At 48.7% G+C, this 22954-nt stretch overlaps 1 protein-coding gene across 2 annotated transcripts in view; it reads right to left on the minus strand.

The window, feature by feature from the left end:
- Positions 1-22954, minus strand: part of SMARCC1 (SWI/SNF related, matrix associated, actin dependent regulator of chromatin subfamily c member 1) — a 65708-nt gene that overhangs the window by 41138 nt on the left and 1616 nt on the right. Inside the window, exons 2-15 of one of the 2 annotated variants that reach the window (XM_048300198.1) lie at positions 18411-18530; positions 15676-15761; positions 12130-12211; positions 11211-11303; positions 8972-9041; positions 7412-7481; positions 6099-6174; positions 5237-5362; positions 4745-4863; positions 4122-4246; positions 3353-3412; positions 2717-2754; positions 1479-1600; positions 982-1053 (exon numbers count right to left, since the gene is read on the minus strand). In XM_048300198.1, the coding sequence (XP_048156155.1) occupies positions 982-1053; positions 1479-1600; positions 2717-2754; positions 3353-3412; positions 4122-4246; positions 4745-4863; positions 5237-5362; positions 6099-6174; positions 7412-7481; positions 8972-9041; positions 11211-11303; positions 12130-12211; positions 15676-15761; positions 18411-18530 (1259 nt within the window). Of the gene's footprint in view, positions 1-981; positions 1054-1478; positions 1601-2716; positions 2755-3352; positions 3413-4121; positions 4247-4744; positions 4864-5236; positions 5363-6098; positions 6175-7411; positions 7482-8971; positions 9042-11210; positions 11304-12129; positions 12212-15675; positions 15762-18410; positions 18531-22954 lie in introns of those variants that run through there. The other variant, XM_048300109.1, reaches the window with a different exon arrangement.

The following is a 22954-nucleotide window of genomic DNA, read 5'->3' on the forward strand; positions in this document are numbered from 1 at the left end:
TACTGGGAAGGAATTCCTGGCTGGGAGGGTGTGCAGGCCCTGGCACAGGGTGCCCAGAGCAGCTGGGGCTGCCCCTGGATCCCTGGCAGTGCCCAAGGCCAGGCTGGACATTGGGGCTGGGAGCAGCCTGGGACAGTGGGAGGTGTCCCTGCCATGGCAGGGCTGGCACTGGGTGTTTTTCAAGTTCCCTTGCAGCCCAAAACATTCTGGGATTCCATGAAATGCTGTGTATGAGAAATGCAGGGCCCAGCTGACATTAGGACAATGAGGAGACACCTCAAACGCTTCCTTTGGGACTTGATTGAAAAACCACCTTTTAAAATCCACAAAAGCTGCTTTGCAACCAGGCCAAGATTTGACACCAGGACAAAGTGACCCTAACCAGCCCAGTCCCACTGCCCACATTGACCAGCACACACACTGGTGTCCAAATCCAGGATTTTCCAGTTTGAAATCTCAGGTTTTAGGATCATTTTAATAGAAACAAGCATATTATTCAAAAGCCTTTGACCATCTTCCTTTATCCACCACCTTTCAAGATCACTCAGAATAAACAAACCCAGAACAGGCAGGAGTCTGAGAGGATCTACAACACACAGAAATCCAGAAATACAGCATGGCATGAGGAGAGAGGGAGGAGCAAGGAGGATTATTCCACTTCTACCCTTTCATGACATTTTTAGGTGACTCTGGAGGTTGATCACATCGTGTACCACACACAGTTCAAGAAGTTGTTCCAGTATTACTCGGGAGAAAGTGGTTTTATTTTACCTGGATAACCACTGGTAAACATCACTTTGATATTTAAACTTCTATCTCTACCACAACAATGTACAAACATCATCAGTGGCTCTGTCCCTCCTTCAGGGCCCTACAGAAGTACCAGCCTCACACACCCCCAGCTGTGTCCACAGGATTTATGGGATGGGAAGCTCCTTCATCCTGCCATGCTGTCACTGCCCATATTCACGTTTTACTCACATTTCTGGAGTCTTGGACTTGTTTTTCCCATTGAAGAATTCCGGAAGCGCACGACGTTCAATCACGTGGATACTGCAACAAAAACAGTTCAGATGTCACATCCTGAACAGCCTCCAAGGAGGATTCCAAGCTGGAACAAATATCCTCCCTCTATAATCAGTGACTTCTCTCAAAGTCAAGCTCTGAAGCAAAATAAAAAGGCTTTTGGAAGTAGAGACAAGCACAGAATGATCACACAAAGACCAGAGAAGTAAAAGAGAGAAAGGAATTAAGGTGGGAATCAGAGGGAAATCAGTGTAAGCAAAAACTGCTGAGCAGGCAGAGTGAAGATCTCTGCTGTTTGAAATTCCTTTCCTCACTCCCAGTCCCTGAGAACGGCCAGAACGATTTAAACACAAAACACGGGAACCAGAGCTGAGCAACAGCCACTCCTTCAGCTCTCAGGCTGATTTATGAGCAGACAAAACCAACAGAAGTGTCCCCCAGCTCCCTCTCACCAGTTGTAGTCGAACCAGGAGGCGTAGCTGGGGATGATGATGTGGTTGGTCTGCTCGGTGACGTTGTCCTCCCCCGGGTCGATGGAGCGGCTCTGGTCGCCCTTGTTGGGGTCCTCGTCCTCCTGAGGCACAGAGGGGACACAGCACTCAGAGGGGACCCCTGAGCACCCTGACACTGCAGGGTGAGTGCAGGACAGGGGCTTCCCCACCCCACACACATTCTGTGACACCCCTGGGAGGAGGAAGAGCTTTGGTCTCTCTCTGCTGCTCCACAGAAGCCTCCTGTGAACAGCTGTTGTTCTGCACCTCAAGTTCCAGCAGAAGTCAACTCCTGACCCCAAAGGATCATGAGGAGGGCACAGAGGAGGCATCAAAACAGGGTCAGGACATGACAAGAACTGCACAAAACCCCTCAGGTGTTGTTTGAGCAACGTTAAAATAACCAAGCCCCCACAGGCAGACCCTAAGGAGCCAGTGGCATCAATAATGGATCTTTGTCTGGGACTGAGCTCCCCCAAGACAACAAGGTACACTCTGAGCACATTCAGTGATCTGACAACTGTAAAAAACAGTGCCTGGCATGCCACAAATGCAACTCAGTACAGAAACTACCCCTGCAGCTCTATTGAAATGAGCAGGAAGCAGGGTTTAGATTTAGTCTAAGCAGGGTTTAGATTTAGTCCTAAAACCTAAAAAAAAAAAGCAAAACCTCTGAAAAACCTCTCATGTGAAAAATGCTTCTTGGAAAACACTTGGCATCTGTCTCCTCATTCTCCTTTTTAATATACTAGGTTTAGAAACACCAAGTAATCCCACAGAATCTGGAGAGGTTTATAATAACAAACCCTCAATCCTGTCCGTAACTGATTTAATCTTACAGATCACTCGAAAATTAGTACAGGTGAAGCTACTGAAGGTGAGATTAAGATGTTGAGAGGACACAGGGAATGGCTTTGAAGAGAAAGAGGGCAGGGTTGGATGGGATATTGGGAAGGAATTCTTCCTGGTGAGGGGCTGGGCTGGATTTCCCAGAGCAGCTGTGGCTGCCCCTGGATCCCTGGCAGTGCCCAAGGCCAGGCTGGACATTGGGGCTGGGAGCAGCCAGGGACAGGGGAAGGTGTCCCTGCCATGGCAGGAGGTGGAATGGGATGATCCCTGAGGTCCCTTCCAACCCAAACCATCTGGGATTCTACCAATCTCAGCTGTTACCAAATTTAGGAAGAACCAGGTGCTGTTACCTTTCCTCCAGTTGCCACTGTCTCCTCATCCTGCTCATCTGAAAGGTAAAAACATCGAGAATTACACCAACAAAACTCATTTAAATGCTCACGAGCCTTTCCAGCAACACCACTGTGTAACTGGAAAGAAGCAAAATGGATCCCACATCACTACAGCAATTACAGCTCTACCTATCCCACACCAGGGAAGAGGTAAGAACACAGAGGAAGGATAATTAGAATATCTCAACACTTCAGAATCCATAATTAATTACTTCCTTTCCCAGTTCCTAGATGAGCCTTGTGTAATAAGATATGGGATACGAGTTTGTATCTCGTGTCAAGGCCCAACAAAGCTCAGGGCACCTGTGATTTACCTTGATTCCCAGTAAAAAAATAAAAACTCTTTTATGTATGTCATGTTAAAAAATAAAAATAACAATAGCCTATGAGGGAACAGCCTTGCAAAGAAAAGAAGAAGAGCTGGTACACTGGAACTCAAACACATATGGAAAGTGAATTAATTCAACAAGACAGCAGAACCAGAGATTGCTTTTAAAACGGAGAGCCTTAGAAATATTTAAAATCTATTTAAAAATATTGACTGCAAGCAGGACTTGAGGGTGAGGTGTGGGGCAGGGCTGCAGGGGGCTTTACCCAGGTCTGCCACAGTTCCTCCTTTCACGGGCGTGTTCTCACTGTCCTTCTTTGGGTTCACTGCAAAGGAACAGGGAGTGATGAGAGAGCAGCAGACGGGGAATTATCCAGTCTGGCCTGATTTCCCTGCGCTCTGCTGGCCCTGTCTGCAGTTCAAGAGTTCACACAGGAGCACAAGGGCCCGTTTGTCCCATTTCCCTGCATTCCCAGCTCCACACAAAGCAGGATCTATCCGGGGACACCCCTGCACTTCCCCACCTGTCCAACACACAACAAGGCTTATGTGCAAATCCAAACCAAGGGAAACCCAAATGGAGACACTCCCAAAATAATCTGCTGTCAAGGATGCAGAAGGAATTCTTTTCCCCAGAATTATTATTGCTCGCACCAGCACTTTCCTGAAAAGGACTAAAAGCACTTGCCATGTAGCACATTTTCCACTCATTTAACATCCTTCTTCTGGGGACTTGGCAGGGAAATATTTTGCTCCAGAAAACTCCATCTCCCCCAAGATGAACAGGTGAAATGAAACACTTAAGTAGATTGCTGTAAATCTACTTTAGAAAGTGTATTTTGTAAATGTATTTTTGTATTTTAAAAGGCCAAAAGGAGGTGAATGTGCTGCCCTTCTCAGCTGTTACATCCCTGACTGCAGAGATCCCTGCTCCGTGGCCACAAAGTGTTGAAAAGATTTGACAAGATATATCCACAATTTTAATGCAGTTTAATTTTTAACATTCAAAGAACCCAAAGAGGTCTCATGTTTTACCATTTTTGGGAAGTACCACTTCCTCTATGTTGGGTACTGGGGTGGGATCCTCCATGTCCTTGGTGAGATCCTCCTGTTCATCCTCTTCCTTCTGCCCCCTCCTCTTCCCATACAGAGCAGCTTGTCTGGAACAGAGCAGACACAGGGGCTCTGCCAGATCTGCTCTGGACATTGTTCAGGTCAAACCCTCCTGAAACCACTCTGGGAGCAAAGGCAGAACCAGCCCCACATCTCCTCACAGACCCCAGCTCAGGCTTTACATTGGGAAGGAGTAATTCAGATTATCAACTCATTCTTGATAAAGTTCCAGTTTTGTCTTATTAGAGCCCAACAGATCCATAAACAAGACCTGAATTTTTAGCTCTGAAGTGCTGCCCCCATCCCCCCCCACAAAACCCCATAATTAAGTTCCTATTTGAATAGCAGATTGGTAGAATAAGAACAAACCTCCACAATAAGGAATTACACTAACTGCTCAGGAATAATCCCTCAAGCCTATCCAGAAATAATTATGGAAGCCCAGGTCACAGAGCTCTCCCCAAAAGCATTTCTTGAATTTCTTTTTTTTCCTCATTTTTTTTTCACCTCAAATTCCAGGCCTCTGGCAATTTCCAGACACTCACCCTTTCTTCCCTGTCTTTTTCCTGGACTCCACAGGAGTGGGGGGTGGAGAAGGAGAATGTTTCCTCTTCCTAGTGCTGGCTGCTGCTTTCCTGTCCCTCCTCTCCGGGCTCCGCACGGGCTGGGAGGGAGCAGAGGTTTGAGTTATTCCCAAATACTCTGACTGCGGTGCTGGAGGCTCCGTCCTTCCTTAATCCATCCCACAACAGGATGCCACAGCTGCTCTGGGCACCCTGTGCCAGCCCCTCCCCACCCTCCCAGCCAGCAATTCCCAATCTCCCATCCAGCCCTGCCCTCTGGCACTGGGAAGCCATTCCCTGGGTCCTGTCCCTCCAGGCCTTGTCCCCAGTCCCTCTCCAGCTCTCCTGGAGCCCCTTTAGGCCCTGCAAGGGGCTCGGAGCTCTCCCTGGAGCCCTCCCTTCTCCAGCTCTATCCATGCAGAGATAAAGTACATTCCTGTCCCTCCAGGTCCCCCTCAGGAGAGAACCACTCACCTCTTCATTCTTCATGGAGATCCTCTGGCGAAAACTCACAGATTTCCTGTTCTCATCCACCTCATAATCCTCCTCATTCATCCACTCATTGAACACATCTGTGTCCAAGATCCACTTGGCATGAACCTGCAGAACAGGAGGCATTGAGAGGCTGATGCTTTGGGAAGAAATAGCTCCACGAGAGACCTCCCGGGATTAAGGAAATTCCCGGAGCTTTATCAGGTCTGCATGCCCAAATCTCTCCCACCGGTTTCACACACGCTCATGGCAGTGTCACAAGGCAAGACCACAAAGGATGAACAGGACTCAGAATCCAACCTCTGCTCCTCAACCATTTCCAAGCCTCCTGAAGTGTGAGATCAGTTCTCAGAGCTGGGACAACAGCTCTCGGTTAACAATGTTCTCTGGATGCTGAACATCACCATCAAAACCTCCCAAGTATTCAGATCCCCTGGGCAGATGTGCCACAAACACCAAAAAAAGGACTAAGAGTTGGCCATTCCCTGGAGAGACACGACCAACTGTCTGGATTACAACATCCACCTTCAGATAGTTTGGTTTATACAGCTGAAAAAACCTCTGGTGCTGTAGAGTCATTGATACAATTTATTATGGATTTATTAATGCTTCCTACAGTGCTCTCTTGCTGTTCCTAGTAAGCTTTATACTCCAAAGTCCTGCTTTCCAGCGAGTTACAGGTTACTACCTGGAGTAAGTGGTGTTTGAACAGACACCAAGGTCCCTCCAGCCTGAGCTGCTCAGCAGCACTCACAGAACACTGTCAGGGTAACACAGTGAGGGCAGGAGTAACCAAGGCAGTGCCCCAGCACGGGAATTCTGGCCAGGACTGAGCCAGGCTTACCTTCCACGGCTTCTCGGGAATCGGGGGATCCTCGATTTCGGCATCTATTTCGTTGGCATGGACCCAGGTGTCATAGCTAGAGAGTCAGGAGAGAGCAGCTCAGCCACCAGGATCACCCAGGAATGGTTTCCCAGCAGCTCTGGCACGTGCAGATCCCACTGCTGGGACTGCAGGGCTTCCCACAGGGAATAGTCCTGCTCTGTGCCACAGGAGCTGGGCACAGTGCAGAGGGAGGGCTCCAGGGCATCTGATGCACACCAGAATTTAAAATCCCTCCCTGGGAACCAGCTCCAGCTTCAAGTGCAAATCTGGAGAGGTTCAGGGGTTAAAGACAGCTCTGAGTCACCCAACCAAACCCTGCCACTCAATTAATTCACTTTTTTCTGTTCTCATGCCTTCAAAGCAAGAGCTGCTGGATTCCTGGAAGGGAGGAAGCTGCATCCTGTCCTGGAAACCATTCATTATTTACATTCACTCTTCCACATTATTTCCTCAAAAGCCTCTTTATTAAGAAACTGCACTGAGTCAAAATACTTGGTAATCAACACCAGGTACTGAGGAACAGGGAAAGGTCAGGTGCAAGGAAAGATGTGCACAAGCATTCCTGGATTTATACTGGTTTTGTGTGTGCCTGGATTTATAAATACCAATACAAACTTGACTACTGATAGAAATATAAAAATATTTAAAAGTTCTTCATCTGTATGAATAAAAAAACTTCAGTGTGATTACTGTTTGCTCTCTTCCACTGAAATCCTCATATGAGATACAGTTCCTGGGAATTCTGTGTGTGAACCGTAGATTTTAGAGGCCTGAAAAAGTTAATTAAATAGAAGTCAATACTGGGTTATCAACTTTTTGATTGATTTCCATAGCCTGGGCTCAGAAACCAGTTATTGCAAATACATTTAAGTTCCTAACAGCACACACACAGAATTTTAACATGTTCCAGCAGCACAGGGCAGGTCTCTCAAAGGGGAACTTTAACAGTCCCTTGCACCTGACTGAAGACAACCCTTGGAGTGAAATCTCTTTGTCAAAGTTCAGCCATTGGTTGGAAGTTCTCCCTTTAAAGTTTAAGGAAAGGCTCATCCCAGCTTTAAAATCTGGTTCAATTTCCAACCAGTTCCCTGTGGCTCTGCAGAAAAACTCCTTTTCCAGCCTCAGCCACCTGCCAGTGCCACAAATGGATCTGGATATTTCTGTTTTAAATCAATGGTTAATTCTTTTCAAGCTTTGCATGTTGGGATCAAGACTTTTCCACCAACAAACAGTTAAAACTCAGGGTTTGCTTTTCCCCCCACCATCCTTACCTGTCTGGAAAAAAGCCCCAATGTACCAGCACCTGCTTGTCCTTTTTCATCACAGGTCTCAACCACTCATCTGCAAAGGGAACAAGATCCAGCTCAGATGTGGAAGGAAAAGCACAGTAATTCACTTTTCCACAGTGAATCAGAGTGAAGTTACTGCAAACCCCTCTGCTAAAGGTCTGCTCAGGGCCTGAGCTGGGAAGGGGCCTTAAAGCTCATCCCAATCCACCCCCTGCCATGGGCAGGGACACCTCCCACTGTCCCAGGCTGCTCCAAAACAAATCCAGCCTGGCCTTGGGCACTGCCAGGGATCCAGGGGCAGCCACAGCTGCTCTGGCAATTCCAGCCCAGCCCCTCCCCACCCTCCCAGCCAGCAATTCCCAATTCCCAATCTCCCATCCATCCCTGCCCTCTGGCACTGGGAAGCCATTCCCTGTGTCCTGTCCCTCCAGGCCTTGTCCCCAGTCCCTCTGCAGCTCTCCTGGAGCCCTTTTAGGCTCTGCAAGGGGCTCGGAGCTCTCCCTGTGTCCTTCCCTTCTCCAGGGGAACATTCCCAGCTCTCCCAGCCTGGCTCCAGAGCAGAGGGGCTCCAGCCCTGGAGCAGCTCCGGGGCCTCCTCTGGACTCTCTCCAGCAGCTCCAGGTCCTGGTGCTGTTGGCCCCGGGGCTGGGGCAGCTCTCAAGTACCAAACCCTGCAACCCAAATCCTAAGAACAGAGCCCAGAGAAGCGTTACAGGAGGAATCCAGAGGATGTGAGCCTGTATCTCTCATCCCTGCTGGAACTTAGGGCTGTTCCCCACAGTGTAACTTGGGGCTCAGAGCTGTGAGCTCTGTCCCACCCTGCTGAGAGCCTGACTGGCCAGACACAGACACAGAGCTGAGCCTGGGCAGTGCCAGAGCACAAACCACCCCTGATCCCTGCAAACTGCAGGGAGCACTTCCATCTAGTGGCCAGCACAGGCCAGGGAATGTGGGAAAGGGATTTATGTCTGTGCAACTTGAGGACAACGATCCACCAGGTAATTAAATGCATTTAAGATGAAGAAATGAAGAAGTATTTTTTGCTGTTAGCTGAAGGTGGCAGCTGTGAAATTGCTTTTTTTGGACCTCGCCCTTCATCCAGGCAGAATGAACTCTAACACAGCCAAGCCTCACTGAGGAGCTCTCCTTGCTCTCCTTGCCACTGCTCCCACACACAAGGATTGCACCAGCATTCCCAACAGAATTCCTGGACAGCCAGGAACTCAGAATCAGGGAATCACTGAGGCTGGAAAAGCCCTCCAAGATGACAGAGTGCAGCCATTCCCCAGCACTGCCCCATGTCCCCAGGTGCCACATCCCTGGGGCTTTGAAATCCCTCCAGGGATGGGGACTCCACCACGGCCCTGGGCAGGAGGAATATTCCCAATATCCAACCTAAAGCTCCCCATGGACATTATCCATAATCCAGCAAGTGTTCCTCAGAGCGGGCTGGGAACAGCTGAGTCTGGGGAACACTTCCAGAACTTCTCATGGAATTAATTACAGGACTACTCCCCCTCAAAAACTGTAACAGAACGTTACCATCATCCATTGAGGTAGGACTGGGATACACATGGTGGGTAGCCTTGGATTTCTCTTCAGTGACTGTTCCCTGTGGGAAACACGGAAGAAGAGGAGAAACCAAATGAGAAACCCTCAACACATCACCCCAAACCTCGCAGCTGCTTCTTTTTACCCACATCCCACAAACGCCAGGAATATTCAAGGCCACCTTTAATGAATAAAACCAGCTCCAAGAAGTGCCAGGAAAAGGCAATTACTTTAAGGCTGCTGCCAAATTACTCTGTCATCTTTTGCTCTGTTCATCCCAAACCCTTTGTTGCCCTTGTTCCCTCTGCCCCAACCCTCACAATAAATGGAACCAGTTCACACAAAAATAGGTTGTAAGAAAGTACCTGGGACTTTCTACATTTTGGTCCAAACCAATTTGTAAATATGACAATTTACAGCAGAAAAAGTCTAGAGAACCTCAGCAGAAAAAGTCTAGAGAACCTCAGCAGAAAAAGTCTAGAGAACCTCAACTAGCTCCACCCTCCTGTCAGGAAGTTGTGGAGAGGTCCATAAAGCAATTTCTCTTCCTATGGGCACGAGCCATAACAATATTCCTACTCAACCTACACCAATTTGGAAAAAAAATCTACTACAGGCTCAGATATCTGTGAAATAAATCCCTAACACTGCCAATCCAGCAAGTGTCCTTCCCTCCTGCAGAGGCCCAGAAGATTCCCCCACATGCTGCAGACAGCCCCAGCCTCCACATGGGAAGAGTCATTCCCAAAGATCAGAATCTCCCAGTCTGCAGGGATGTTGTGTTTTGCAACAGTTTGGTAGGAAAATGGTGTTCAAAACCTCCATCCCATAAACACATGGGAGATTTATTTCAGAGCACAACAAGCTGCAAATCCCATCCCTGGATGGCAGCAGCAAAAGGAGGAATTAGAGCAGCACTGTGGGAGCGGGATGAGGAGATACTCTGGGATCAGAGGCTGAAGGGCAAGAGTTCCCACTCCAAGAGTTCCCAGAACTCAGAGAAGGGCCAGGAGCAGCTCTGAGCAGCAGCAAAGGAGGGAGCTGGAGAATAAGAATTTAGAGAAAGAGCCCTGGCACGAATGAAGAACCTGCCCAGTGTTTGAGGAAAAAGGACGGAAATTCTCCCTTAGCTCCCCATGAGCTGAAGATGCTCCTGTAGATCTGAGCTTTGTGAACCACATAATTAAGGTTCATTTATTTCCTGTGGAGCTTTAAAACACAAGAGATGAAGAGAAGCTGGAGCAGGGAGGACTTGGGATACCAGGGAGCTACAGGCGCTGGGCTGGGGTCGTGGGGAGATGACAGCAAGGGGTTAAAAAGTGAAAACCAAGAGAGTGAGGAAGCAAAGTTAGTGACAAGACGAGAATTCAAAGGCAGAGCAAAGGAGAGCCCAAAAAGAGAATTAGGGACAACTTCTGTTTTCATCTCTTCACATCCTTGTAGAGACAAAGCTGCTTTAGAAATCCCTTCAATCACTCATGGATACAGCGTGGAGCTCACTACAGACTTCCTCTAGGAAAGGAAAATTGACTCATTCACTCTAATTTAAGCAATAACACCCGTCCTGAATCAGCCAAATAACTAAGAGCAACTTGTGAAAATCTGCCCCACTGAGGCTGAGACAATGGTTCATAATCACAACACAGGAAATACATTAAATCTGGAAAAGAAACTCTTTGGCTACAGCTGTGAATTGTCCTGACACAAAAGCCAGGGGTCACGTTCCAGGGTATCTCTCTCCAGACAAGGGAGAAGATTGTTTATGTTTGTAAGAGATGAAGCCATTAATCTCACTCAGGCCATCCTTTAGCACCTGGAATTCCAAGGTGTTGGAATGTCTGGGGCTGCCTGGGCTCTGCTCAGCACCAGCAGTGAGAGAGTGAAATAAAGCAAAAACCAACAATCACTTAAAGAGTGAAGCTTCCTTCTGCTGTCCCACACATCTGGAACAGCTGCCTCACTCCCTGCTTGAGTCCCAGGTTTGGACAAACCTGTACTGAGCAATAAATTAGCCAGGCCTGCCCCCAGCTCAGCCAGAGCCACCTGGCAGCAGCAGGTCCAGGTTTGCTTTTGGAGCACAGCCAGGATTCAGCATCCATGGGAGGATAAAAACCACTCCACAAGAGAGCTGCTGCTGCAGCCCTGTGTCCTCAGACCCACCCAGGGTAACCCAGGGGTTCTCCCTCAGAGCTGACCAACACTGGGTACAGCTGTGCTGTGTGACACTCACCTGGTGACGTTTGACAATGTCCTTCAGCTTGTTGGCCAGCTTCAGCTCCATGTCAGGAATGAGGTAGATGGTTGGTCTGCTCAGACAGTTGTTCTGTGAGAGAACAGCAAGTTAAACAAGGAATTAGGAGGTGATCCGTGGCAAAAATCACAATATTCCTATTAAAACCCCCAGTGCTGGAACTCCAAAGGAACCCAGAGCAGGGGACAACACAGATCAGTGATCCCAGCTCCAGGAGCCCTGGGCAGGGACATTCCCTCCACACACCTCCCCAGCAAAGCCCTGCCCAGGTTTTATTATGCACTGAAACCCCTGCACACTGGCAAGGTCTTTCTGTAATAAGAATATTGTTGCTTTTTGCTGTTCTTCTTTCTGTTGCCATTCCTAACAACACTTGAAAGTTATGTTTTGACTCTATTATACACTGAACTTGGCTTTAGAGTCTGAAAAAAATCATACATTATTCCCATGCAGCAGTGAAAAAAACTGAACTTCAAATTAGACTCCACAGAGCTGCTTAATGGGTATAGATAATAATGTGTTTGATAAAGTGAGACTAAAATGTACCTTAACCTGAAAAAAGGCCAGTGTAGATCAAACTGAAGGTCAGCCCTGGAATGGGTGTGCACAGGACCACTTACTCAGTCCCAAGGGTGCCACTTCCACAGGGACATGGGGACACATGGGATGTTTTCTCCTACCTTACAACAGGTTTTCCTCACCCTCTGCATATCCACAGAGGGTCAGTGGAAATACTCTGCATTTTTCAAGTGAAAACGTGGAATTGTGACTAAACTGGGTGGGAGAGGGAAGGGAGAGCCCCATATTCCTGCAAAGGGCAGGATGAAGCCCTTCCCTGAGTCCCCAGGGGGTGGGGAGGATCCCTGGCCCGAGCAGTGCTGCTGGGGGAGCTCCTTGCCTGCACCAGTGTTTTCTCAATGTTCATGAACATCTCCACGTTCCGATCCATCCGGGAGGGATTCTGCAGGTCAAACCTCCTCCTGTTGAGGGAAATGATTCAGAAATATTAACTCCAAGTCGCCCCCCTGCCAGCAGTCCAGAACCTTCCCCGTTCCACACAAACACTGGATCATGGCAGCGGCGTAAGGACACTTGGAGCACAGGCACAACTATTCCTGCTGCACTTGGCACCCTCAAGCCAAGAAAACCACAATGAACCAAATCCACAAATGCAGCTGACTTGTGATATGTTCAGGGAGAAAAAGGAAGGTTGACAGTGTCCACCAAACCCTGCAGCAGGGTCGTGCATTCCACCACAGTCACAGGGGGTAATTAAACACACAACCACGATGGATTTCAACAGCCAGATGAGAAAATTCATGAAACAGCTCTCACGGTTCTCTTACTTCTAGCTGCACCCATCCTCCAGTCCTGGGAATCCAGGAAAACCAGCAATTCCTCTGCCTGGTGTGAGAACAAACCACCCCCCCCAGAACACAGGCAGCGAATAATCCTGGTCAGCATTTTATCACTGCCTTTACTGGACCCTGGTGCTTTGAAGTTCGGTATTTCATGGGCAAATCACCACAATTACTGCAATACCAACGGAGATTTGTCCATCAGAAATGGGGGAAGGACACAAAACCTGAGAATTCCTCCTGGGAAGCAGCACGAGAGCCCCCAGATCCCCTCTGCTGTACCCACCTGACCCCTGCACACGTTTGGAACTCATGGATGGGCCAACCCAAACGAGGGATTTGAGTGGTGACCCCCAGAACCTGAGCAGGGACAACCCCAGCCCCAAAGCAGCCCCTCACCACATCCAGCACCAGCACTTCCACAGCACCACCAGGGAGTGCCGGGGATGGGGCTGAGCCCTCCCAACCCAGCCTCTCCCAAAGCCCCAGGAGGTGCTCAACCCTCAGGCTGTGCCTCTCAGATGTAGAACGTGACCTGCACCTCCCAGGTTTGGGGACACGCTGCTGCTGGAGTCTGGAAAGGCTCCCTGGGGTGTGAGGTGGTGGCAGGGTGTGAAATCCAAAGTCCTGCACACCCAGTGCAGCGGGAAAGCCTCCCCACGAGGGACTGATGGGCTGCAACCACCGCCCAGCTCAAACCAGTTATTCCACAGCCAAGGACAGTTTCCTATAAACACAGCCCTTTTTCCAGCAACAAACCCCCTTTCCCAGTCCATAAATGTTCAGAGAAGGTAAAGGAAAGCAAAGAGTAGCCCCAAGACTTTTAGCCCCAAGCCCTGTGACCACACCAGCATGTGACCCCACTAAATCAAATGTGACACCCCAGCTGGCAGCACCACGTTCTTCTCCATGGGAGGCTCCTGGGATTTTCAGGAGGGAGGTGCCCAGGCAGGTGGTTCTGTGGGAACACTCTGAGGTGCTGGGCAGCTCTACAAACATCCTCTGTCAGGGGGGATGGTTTCTGTCCTAAAGGACATTAGGGACTCTGCCCCTCAAACTGAGGACATGGCAAACAAATCAAACGTAAGATCCTGGCATGTTTACTGGAATCAGCCTTTTTAAGAGGAATTTATGACTCTGCTGGGTGCTTTGAAAAGTTCACCCTGACCTGCAGAAGCAGGACCAGACATCAAGGCTGTCAGGCCCCTGTTAATAAAGTATTTTACACCTATAAAACAGAGGATTTTAGAGTCAAGATCAAGCCCCTTCTCCAGTACTCAGCCATGGTTTGTGTCTGAAACACCCAGAATGGCTCAGTGGGAGATAAATGCCAAATAAACACCTACAGAACTCTTGGTACCTGTGAGACAAAGACACTCAGGGCATGACCAAAATTTTTACATGTTTTGCTCAAAACCTGCACTGTGCATCCACGGAATGGTGCATGACCCCAGATCCCTGCCTGCTTCAGAAACCCAGAGAAGGACATCGATACATTAATCATCAGCACTTTTTTAGCTGCCCATTTGGATAAAATGGCACTAATTCTTCCTGTCCTCAGCTTAAGAGACTCCCTGTGCCACGTTGGCTTGGGCTGCAGTGAGGGACAGGTATGTCCAGCTCTCAGACATACCTATTGTGGCGAGGAAAGGGACTTCTCCTATAAGACAGATCAGTCACAAACAGGTTAAGCAGGAGCGACAATGCAGACCATTCAAAAATCAAATCAATCACAGTTCAGGCAAACACCACGGATTATTTGGTTGAGTCAGTGAGGACACATTCCAGGCTCTAGGGGTGATCCTCAGGTTAAGTTCCAGGATTACTGCCCGCTACGGCCCACATGCACAGACACCAGGCACTACCACGCTAACCCTGAGGCAGCAGCAAGGGAGGGACAGGGGAGGAGGCAGCCCCAGAGCTCAGCTGGGCTGGGCAACTGACTGGAAACGAGATTTGCTTGGTAAAAACGTGGGGCATTGAAATATTCAAATATTCCTCAAGTTGGAACCATTTCATTCCTGTATCTTAAGGCCAAGAGGTAGCAAGACACTCCTGATAAACCACACTGCAAACAGGTGCCTGTCCCAGGTGTTGGCAAGACTGGAGTAGGAAAACCCCTGAGAGCAGCTTATTCCTGATATATCCACCCCAGATAGAGCAGATATAAGCATAAATAATTCCTAAAAACAACCATCCATTCTCAAACAACTTTATTCTGCCTTTTAAATGGCTCTTGTGTGTAAAAACGACAGTCAATTCCAGGAATGTAGTTACAGATTGGAAACATCACATCCAAACTATTTAAGTTTGTGGACAGGAACAATCTCTGCTTATTTTTATTGTTTACCTTTATTGACTTTTCATCCTCATTTTTTTGCCCAATGCTCTCAAAAATCCTAATTTCAAGGCCAGCTTGGACAGGGCTCAGAGCAGCCTGGGACAGTGGAAGGTGTTCCTGCCATGGCAGGGGTGGCACTGGATGGGCTTTAGGGGCCCTTCCAGCCCAAACCATTCCAGGATTTTATGATCCTATGCTGCTGTTCACTTGGGAAGAGGATTATAACTTAACAACACCCAGGTTAAACCACTCCTGGGATGTCACAGGGATATTTTTCATACCAGTGTCAACAGCTACAGGGGCAGTTTCTAAGTGCTTACACTCCCCATTTTTGGAGCAATGGAAATCTGAGCATTTATTAGAATCTGCAGCATTTCCCAATTGTAACTAAACCAAATAATCAATACAGAAACAAAGATTTACATCTCACAGAAGTGAGACTCCGATCCTGGTTCATTTTCTCAGTCAGACAGCAAGGAAATAAAAAAAGAGCCTCACACTTGTAATTAACTCCAAGTACAGACCCAAAACCTTAAACTTGGCCAATTTCTCTTTAAATTTAGAAGTGTGGGGGTGTGTCTTTAAAAAGCTACCATCAGCAAAACAGGAAAAAATTCCCTCTTCCCATCTCCACTGCCTTGCCTGCCCGATTCTCCAGGAAAGATTAAACTTTAGGTAGTTTGCATAAGCAATTCATGTGCTTGGTTTCATGCAAAAGGTGTATAAACCACAAATAAAAACTTACCAGCCCTGTTCATTCTTATATTTGTAAGCAGCACCAAGAATGTGACATAATGTACCTCCAGCTTTGAAATCCATGAAGCACTTTGCCTGGAACCCAAGAGAACAAGGAAAAACAGTGACACTGACTTTTATGCAATTATTTTAAACAAATATGTACTTGTTAGCTGAGTTTTAGACATAGAACATATCAAATGAAAAGTTAATTTTCAGATGAAGCACTTTGGGAGTTTGAGGTTCTCCTTTCAAAATGTTTCCTGAAGATTAAATGCATTTGGATTAAGCAGAATTCTTTGTATTTGCAAGGACTTCATGTATCTGAAAGCTCCAAGTCTTTCCTCGAAAATAATTCCTTGTAGAGCTGTAAAAATACAAAGTACTCTTTGAACACCCATTTCATAGTAAATTAAACCTCAAATCATAGCTGTCAGGGAAGCAGCTCTTCTGTATGAGAACATCAAACCAGATCATCAGAAATGAGCACCTGAAGCAGAGTTCAGATATTCCATATTCACATCCCTCCCCCACGGAAAGCTGTTTGTCAGGAGCTGTAGATCTGCCCTAGAGCACCAAATCCACCTCATTTCAATCCAGCTCATTTCTTCCTTCTTAGTTTCACCAGAGTACACGTGAGTCACCCGTTCCCAAAGCAAGAATTCCACAACTGCACTTCAAACAGGAGCTCGAGGAGGCTGGAGGCTCCAGGAGTCCCACCAAGTCCTTCCTCTGAAAGATTATTGAGAAAACCCCTGTTTCCTGCACAGAAAGCTCATTTTTTTCTGACACATTTTAGTTCGGGATTTTATTTGCAGCTTTCCTGACCTCTCTGGTCAGGAAGGTTGTGCTTGGGAGAAGCCGGCTGCTGTCAAAGTTATCCTGGAAATGGAGACAGGCAGGTGGGCCAGCTGAAGGCAGGACCAGGGAGAGGCAACAGCAGGACCTGCTTTGATCATGGATTATTTTGTATTTCTCAGTAAATATAAAACACTTGCACAAGGCACAAAGCAGAGCGTGGGGAGCTGCTCAGTGGCCAGGCTCTGGTTACCAGGGGCTTTCTGCTGGGAGCAGAGCAGAGACCCCCAGGCAGCAGCACTCCTGAAGATGTGCTGAGGAGGTGTCTCCTGCTGGAAGTAACCGAGATCCAAGTGCTGTAAATTAAGCTGAGCAAATTTGACCAGATTAGACCTTTGAAGCAGTAAGAACAAACACAGGAACAACATCTTTATGATGCCACTGCAGCGTTTATTGCCCATTTTTAAGATAACACAAATTGATTTAAGGCTCGGGAGCACTCCAATGGTTTATGCACTTGTGGAATGTGGGCAGGTTTATGGTTTGTGCTGCCACATCCAAATAAAGCCCTGCAAAGCTCCCTCTGTCCCTAAAGCTTCCCACTATCACCAAGGTATCAGGAGAAGTGGTGAGATCTCAATGGCACCTTGGGGTGCTGCTGGGTGCACTCCAAAGCACCAAGAGATTCTTAAAATCCCAAAACTGTTGGGGTTGGAGGGACCTTAAAGCCCATCCAGTGCCCCCCTGCCATGGCAGGGACACCTCCCACTGTCCCAAGCTGCTCCCAGCCCCAATGTCCAGCCTGGCCTTGGGCACTGCCAGGGATCCAGGGGCAGCCACAGCTGCTCTGGGCACCCTGTGCCAGGGCCTGCCCACCCTCCCAGGGAAGGATTCCTTCCAGAATTCATCTGAGAATTGTTCCAATATTCACCCTGTGAATTTGAAAATACCTTCCAGTGAAGGAGTGTGCACATCCCACCCCTCATGGAGAGGTTACGGGGCAAAACACCTGGGAAAACCCAGCACAGAACAAAGAAAGGCCCTGTCCTGTCACATGGACCCACAGCCACAGGAATTCCTCTAACAGCTGTCAGGCCAACCTCAGTTTCAATTGGCTTCAGCATTGGAACTGGCTGTAAATGATTCCAGCTGTGTGCACCCACCTATCCAGAACCCCAAAGGCGTGACCCCAATGCCAGCACACATCCTGGGGCACAGATGAGCACACCCCTCCCTGCTGATGCCACACTTACACACAGGTTTAGGACAGTTGTCCCGGCCCACAGACCTCCCTCAATCTCTCCCCAGCTGGGCCTTGGCACCTGGCTGCCATCCCTGCCCTCCTCCCAGATCCCTCTGTCCTTCCCTGTCCTGCATCCCCTGCCCTACACCAGCTCTTTGGACCTCACACTCCCTGGGACAAGATCCTTTGGGTGGTGGGCAGGGTTCCAGGCTGGAATTTGAAAGCACAATGTTGTTTCTGGCTACCTGTATCCTGAGGGACTGGAGAACCATCCCAGACCAACCAGGTAACTGAGTGCTGCTGCAGAACGTGGCAAAGTCATTTCTCAGCCTTGGCAGCTTTACAAGTTTGGAGTTTAATCAACCAAAACGCCCAGTGGGAGCTTGTTTGCCTCAGAAAGTGCATTTTATTCACTCAGTTTAGTCTGCACCAGTCTAGATTTTACTTAAAACTGATGAATTACGTTGAATTTTAGTAGAAACTAAAATATTCCCACAGCATTCCAGAAATAATTTCAAATATACAGAGAATAAGCTGCATTACATTGAAAATCTGCATTGAGGAGAAGTGTGCTGTTCCAGAGGGTGCATCAGGAAGAGCCTGGGCTGGAGCAGAGATGCCCTGGACACATTCCAGCAGCACCTACACTGAAGCAAGAGCAGGACACGGAGCTGTGAGAGCAGAGCGAAAACCCCAATACTCACAGGAAGCTTTGTGAAGGCAGGATTGGTGACATGTTTTCCAAAGGCATCTTCCTGGAATTGCAGCAGCTGCACCACCAGCCCAGCCAGTGTTTTATTGGTAGGAGCATCTGCTTGAACGTACTGCAAGACACAAAGCACACATTCATTGAGGAGAGGGAAGCTCGGAGTGAAGGCTGACTGGTGACACCCCAGCTCCCTCCAGCACTTGGAGAGCAGAGCTTTAGCATTTTGGGATCCCTGTGTGGCTGGGGAGGCGTGGAGCAGGGGTTTGCACAGGAGAAGCACCAAGCACAAACGTTTTCCAAGCCTTAGGCTAAAAATCCAGCACTCACCCGAGGCTCATGCCCAGCTCCTCAGGGTTACAGACACAGATTAACCGCTCCAAGCTGATCTCAGCTCCTAATAAAGGAACAGGCTCGTGCTGCCCACACACACAGAGCTTTCTGCAGTAACTTCACAGCCTCCTGCTGTAATCAACTCCTAATTAATCCTCAGAGCACCCCTTGGTATAAATAGGATGTTCTGCACAGAGGGAAAAGCTGAGCCACACAGCTGCGCTTGCAATGTTTTGGGACAATCTGAGCAGCTCCCAAGGTTCTGCTTCGAATAAAATGTGAATGTAAAATCACAGCATGGAATATTAAACCCCTCCCATGGTGCTGAGTTTTTCTCACTCCTAAATATCCAGTACTCACTCACTGAATGTCACCTCCTCGCTGTGCCAGAAGACTTCCAAGAGAAGAACAAACACCACTTTTCCAGGTAGAACATGGAGCAATTTGAGCTACCCCAGTCCCTCTGCTCAGTAACTCTCAGCCTTTGCTCTTTGCTCAAACCAGATTCTTCTAAAGCCCCTTAAAAAAACCCGATTTTGAGACCCAGAACCCTCGAAGTTTTAAAGCTGTGGTGCCAAATGCCAGTCAAACCTAACTGAGCTTTGCAAAGCACCAGCTCCAAAGCCAAAGACACCATAAAGACATTGTGTGAATGGAAACAATTATAATTTCAGTGCCTGACCACCCTGAGATGTGAGTTCCCCCAGCACTTTCTCAGGAGCAGACACATATCTGAGAAATTAAATGTTCCCAACTCAAAGGACACAAATTCCTGTGAGGCTCCCGAGTGTCCTGTCCTGTGTATAAATCCCAAACTAGAAACACGAGCCTGGAAAGAACTGAAGGCTACAATTTCAAAGCTGCATTTTAATTTGACCTCTTCCCTCCCCCAGGAATTAATGTTTTAATTACATCAGAATCACAGAATATCCTGAGTTGGAAGGGATCCACAAAGATCACTGAGTCGGACTCCTGGCTCTGCACAGGACTTTGGACAAGGGGCTGGAGTGACCGGACAAGGGGGAACAGCTTCCCAGTGCCAGAGGGCAGGGTTAGATGGGATATTGGGAAGGAATTGCTCCCTGGGAGGGTGGGCAGGCCCTGGCACAGGGTGCCCAGAGCAGCTGCCCCTGGGCACCTGGCAGTGTCCAAGACCAGGCTGGACAGGGCTGGAAGCAGCCTGGGACAGTGGGAAGTGTCCCTGCCCATGGCAGGGGTGGCACTGGATGATCCTTAAGGTCCCTTGCAACCCAAATCAGTCTGGGATTTTATGAACCGCCTTCAAAAAAACAAATCCAGAAGAGGTGGCATCCTTGTACTGACTAACTCTTTTTTTTTTTTTTTTCAGATATTTTCCTTCGGAGAAAAAGGAAAATTACATGAGAATACACCTAGCAAAGCCTATTCTTAGATATGTGAACTTTTTCAGGCAATCATTCCTTTTCCTGCAGCTCCCATTTTCACCTCTTGCAGGAGGCACTGACAGCTAGAAGCTATAAAGGAAGACAACACCTTCTCATCTTCCTCTGCACATCCTGAACATCCTTTTAATTAGAAGCCCATTACCTTGCCTGAGGTTCCCCTGAACAATAAGGGAGAAAACCCTTCAAAAAGAAGCCCAAGACTCCCCTCCATCATTTCTGCCTCCTAAAGAGCAGCACAAACGGATCTTTAAGCACCAAAACACAGCAGACAATTTCCTGATCAATTCGCAGAGGGTTTGAGGGACCACAGAAGGATCAAGTCCCAACAGATCTCCAGGTTTTCCCCTCGTCTCCACAAAATGATCCTGCAGGAAATAAAGGTTTTTAAGCAGTGAATTCTGGAGGACAGAATGATGCCCTGTTCCATAAGAGGATTTTGCTCTCGTGCTAAAATGCCAAAGCCCCACTGACACAGCAAAGAGTTTTCCAACATTTCCACAATCATTAGAAGCACAAAACCACCCCCAATGTACTTGAGCAGAAAACGTGTGGTCAGAAACCAGTGTGAGCAGCAGCAGAGGGGATCATTCTGCAGCCAGACCTGCACTGCAGCTGCCCTGAAAGCCTTTGTCACCGACGGGGGACAGATCCACACCCGCCTTTGATGTGGGCACTGACCTCAAATAACCACATCGCGCTCTGTGGTGTGGCCCCGGTGCACACACCTTCCCCCAAAACAAAGGGCATTTCAGCTCAGATCACCACATACGAGCGAAAAGAAAACCCACACTAAAACGCTTTGATTTGGGTTACAACCCTTGTTTCTTTTCAAAGGTGAGAACACAAAAGAGCCGCAGAAAGAGAACCCTCCCTGGATTAAATCCGAGCCAGTCACCGAGGAGACTCTTGCCAAGGCCAGCAGAGCCGGGCGGCGGCGAGCTCCGACCGCTCCCAGGGCAGCCCTGGCTGCGGGGACGGGCAGGGGGTCCCCAGCCAGCCCCGGCCCCTGCGCAGGGACATCCGCGGCAGCGAGCAAGGATCCCCCGCTCTGCCCGCAGCTCTGGCCCTGCAGACGCTCCCTGGGCACCGGTCCAACCCCCTGGAGCAGCAGCAGCTCCAGGGATGGGGACAGACCCCTCTGCACAGTGCAAGGGGGTCCCAGCTCTGCCCTGCCCCCAGAGCGCCAACTGCTGAGCCCGTGTCCGGCCCGTGCCCCGAGCCCCTCTAACTCAACATTCCACTTGCTCGTTAAAAACTTCAACGCCCTCCTCCCTGCCTCCCAAAAATCAACTTCTCTGGCCTTCTGTCTCAGAGGGGCAGAGCTGTCAGAGCCACCAGAGCTCCCAGGGGTCACTGTATTGACCTGGATCTGAACAACTCACCGGGATGGGTCCTCAGGGAGCACAGCTGTAAGGCCAAAGTCAGGGGCTGCATCCTTCATCAGGCAGCTACTAAAAACCCTCCCAAAATACTTTAGAAAGAGGTTTTATAGACAGGAAATAACTGCTTTGGGACACCCCATTTTAATATGAGGGATGTGGCTTACTGAGAAAGGAACTATCTAAACAATACACAATGTTAGAGATAAACAAGCATTAGTACAATAAACAGAGAATTGCCCAATTTATTTCTGAACTGTAAATTTCTAATTAACTATGGTGACATCAAGGTGTCCATTACAGTCTACCCAAATTACTTTGAACAAGGGCTGGAGGGACAGGACACAGGGAACGGCTTCCCACTGCCAGAGGGCAGGGATGGATGGGAGATTGGGAAGGAATTCCTGGGTATGAGGGTGTGCAGGCCCTGGCACAGGGTGCCCAGAGCAGCTGGGGCTGCCCCTGGATCCCTGGCAGTGTCCAAGGCCAGGCTGGACATTGGGGCTGGGAGCAGCCTGGGACAGTGGGAGGTGTCCCTGCCCATGGCAGGGGGGGCACCGGATGGGCTTTAAGGGCCCTTCCCACCCAAACCATTCCAGGATCCTGTGACATTGTTCTATGAAAGTCTGTCAGATCCCCCAGGACTCCAAACCCACGGCATGAACCCATTCCCAGCTCCCAGGGAAGCAAGGCTGCAACATCCCTACTGCATCCCTACTGCCTGGGAAGGAGCTGGGCACCTCCTGCATTGATGCACAGAAACAGCACAAACTGACTTCCCGACATCACACACACAAACAGGGGGCGGGAGGGAGCCTGGAATAAATAATTTCATTACAATATTAATAATTTCATTTTCTGTCATTATGTTTGGTGCCCATCAATAAGTTTTGCAAGGTCCAGTGTGAGTCTTCCACACTACTCTTTAAACCTCTTCCTTTCTTAATTGTACTCTGGAGACAGAGAATTCCCCAATATTTGTTGTACTCTGGAGACACGGAAAACTCTTCCATATTAAAGTCTTGTCTAATCGAGAGACAAAATGAGAAGCTCTGTAATTGCAGTTCTCTAACTCTCCCTGCCCCTTGGGACCTCTGGATCCTTGATGGAGCTTGGTGCTGCTCTTGGATTCTCTCCAGCTGGCCCCCAGTGTCCCTGGAGCTCCCAGAGCTGGACACACCAACTGCTGCTGACAGCTTCGCCACCGAGATGTACAAACATCTATTTTTAAGAGTATAAACTGGACAAAAGCCAGTTAAAATCACCATGTACCTCTCTGGAAGGAGCCACACACCTACAGCAGGACGAAAGCAGGCACAAGATGAAGCAGACTCCATTTACAGCACATCCAAAAGGGAATCAACCCTTCCCTCTGGAGTGTTAAGGCTCCATCTTTAAATGCTGGT

This window comes from Corvus hawaiiensis, chromosome 1 (assembly GCF_020740725.1).
Source record: "Corvus hawaiiensis isolate bCorHaw1 chromosome 1, bCorHaw1.pri.cur, whole genome shotgun sequence".
In the NCBI taxonomy this organism is placed as follows: Eukaryota; Metazoa; Chordata; class Aves; order Passeriformes; family Corvidae; genus Corvus; species Corvus hawaiiensis.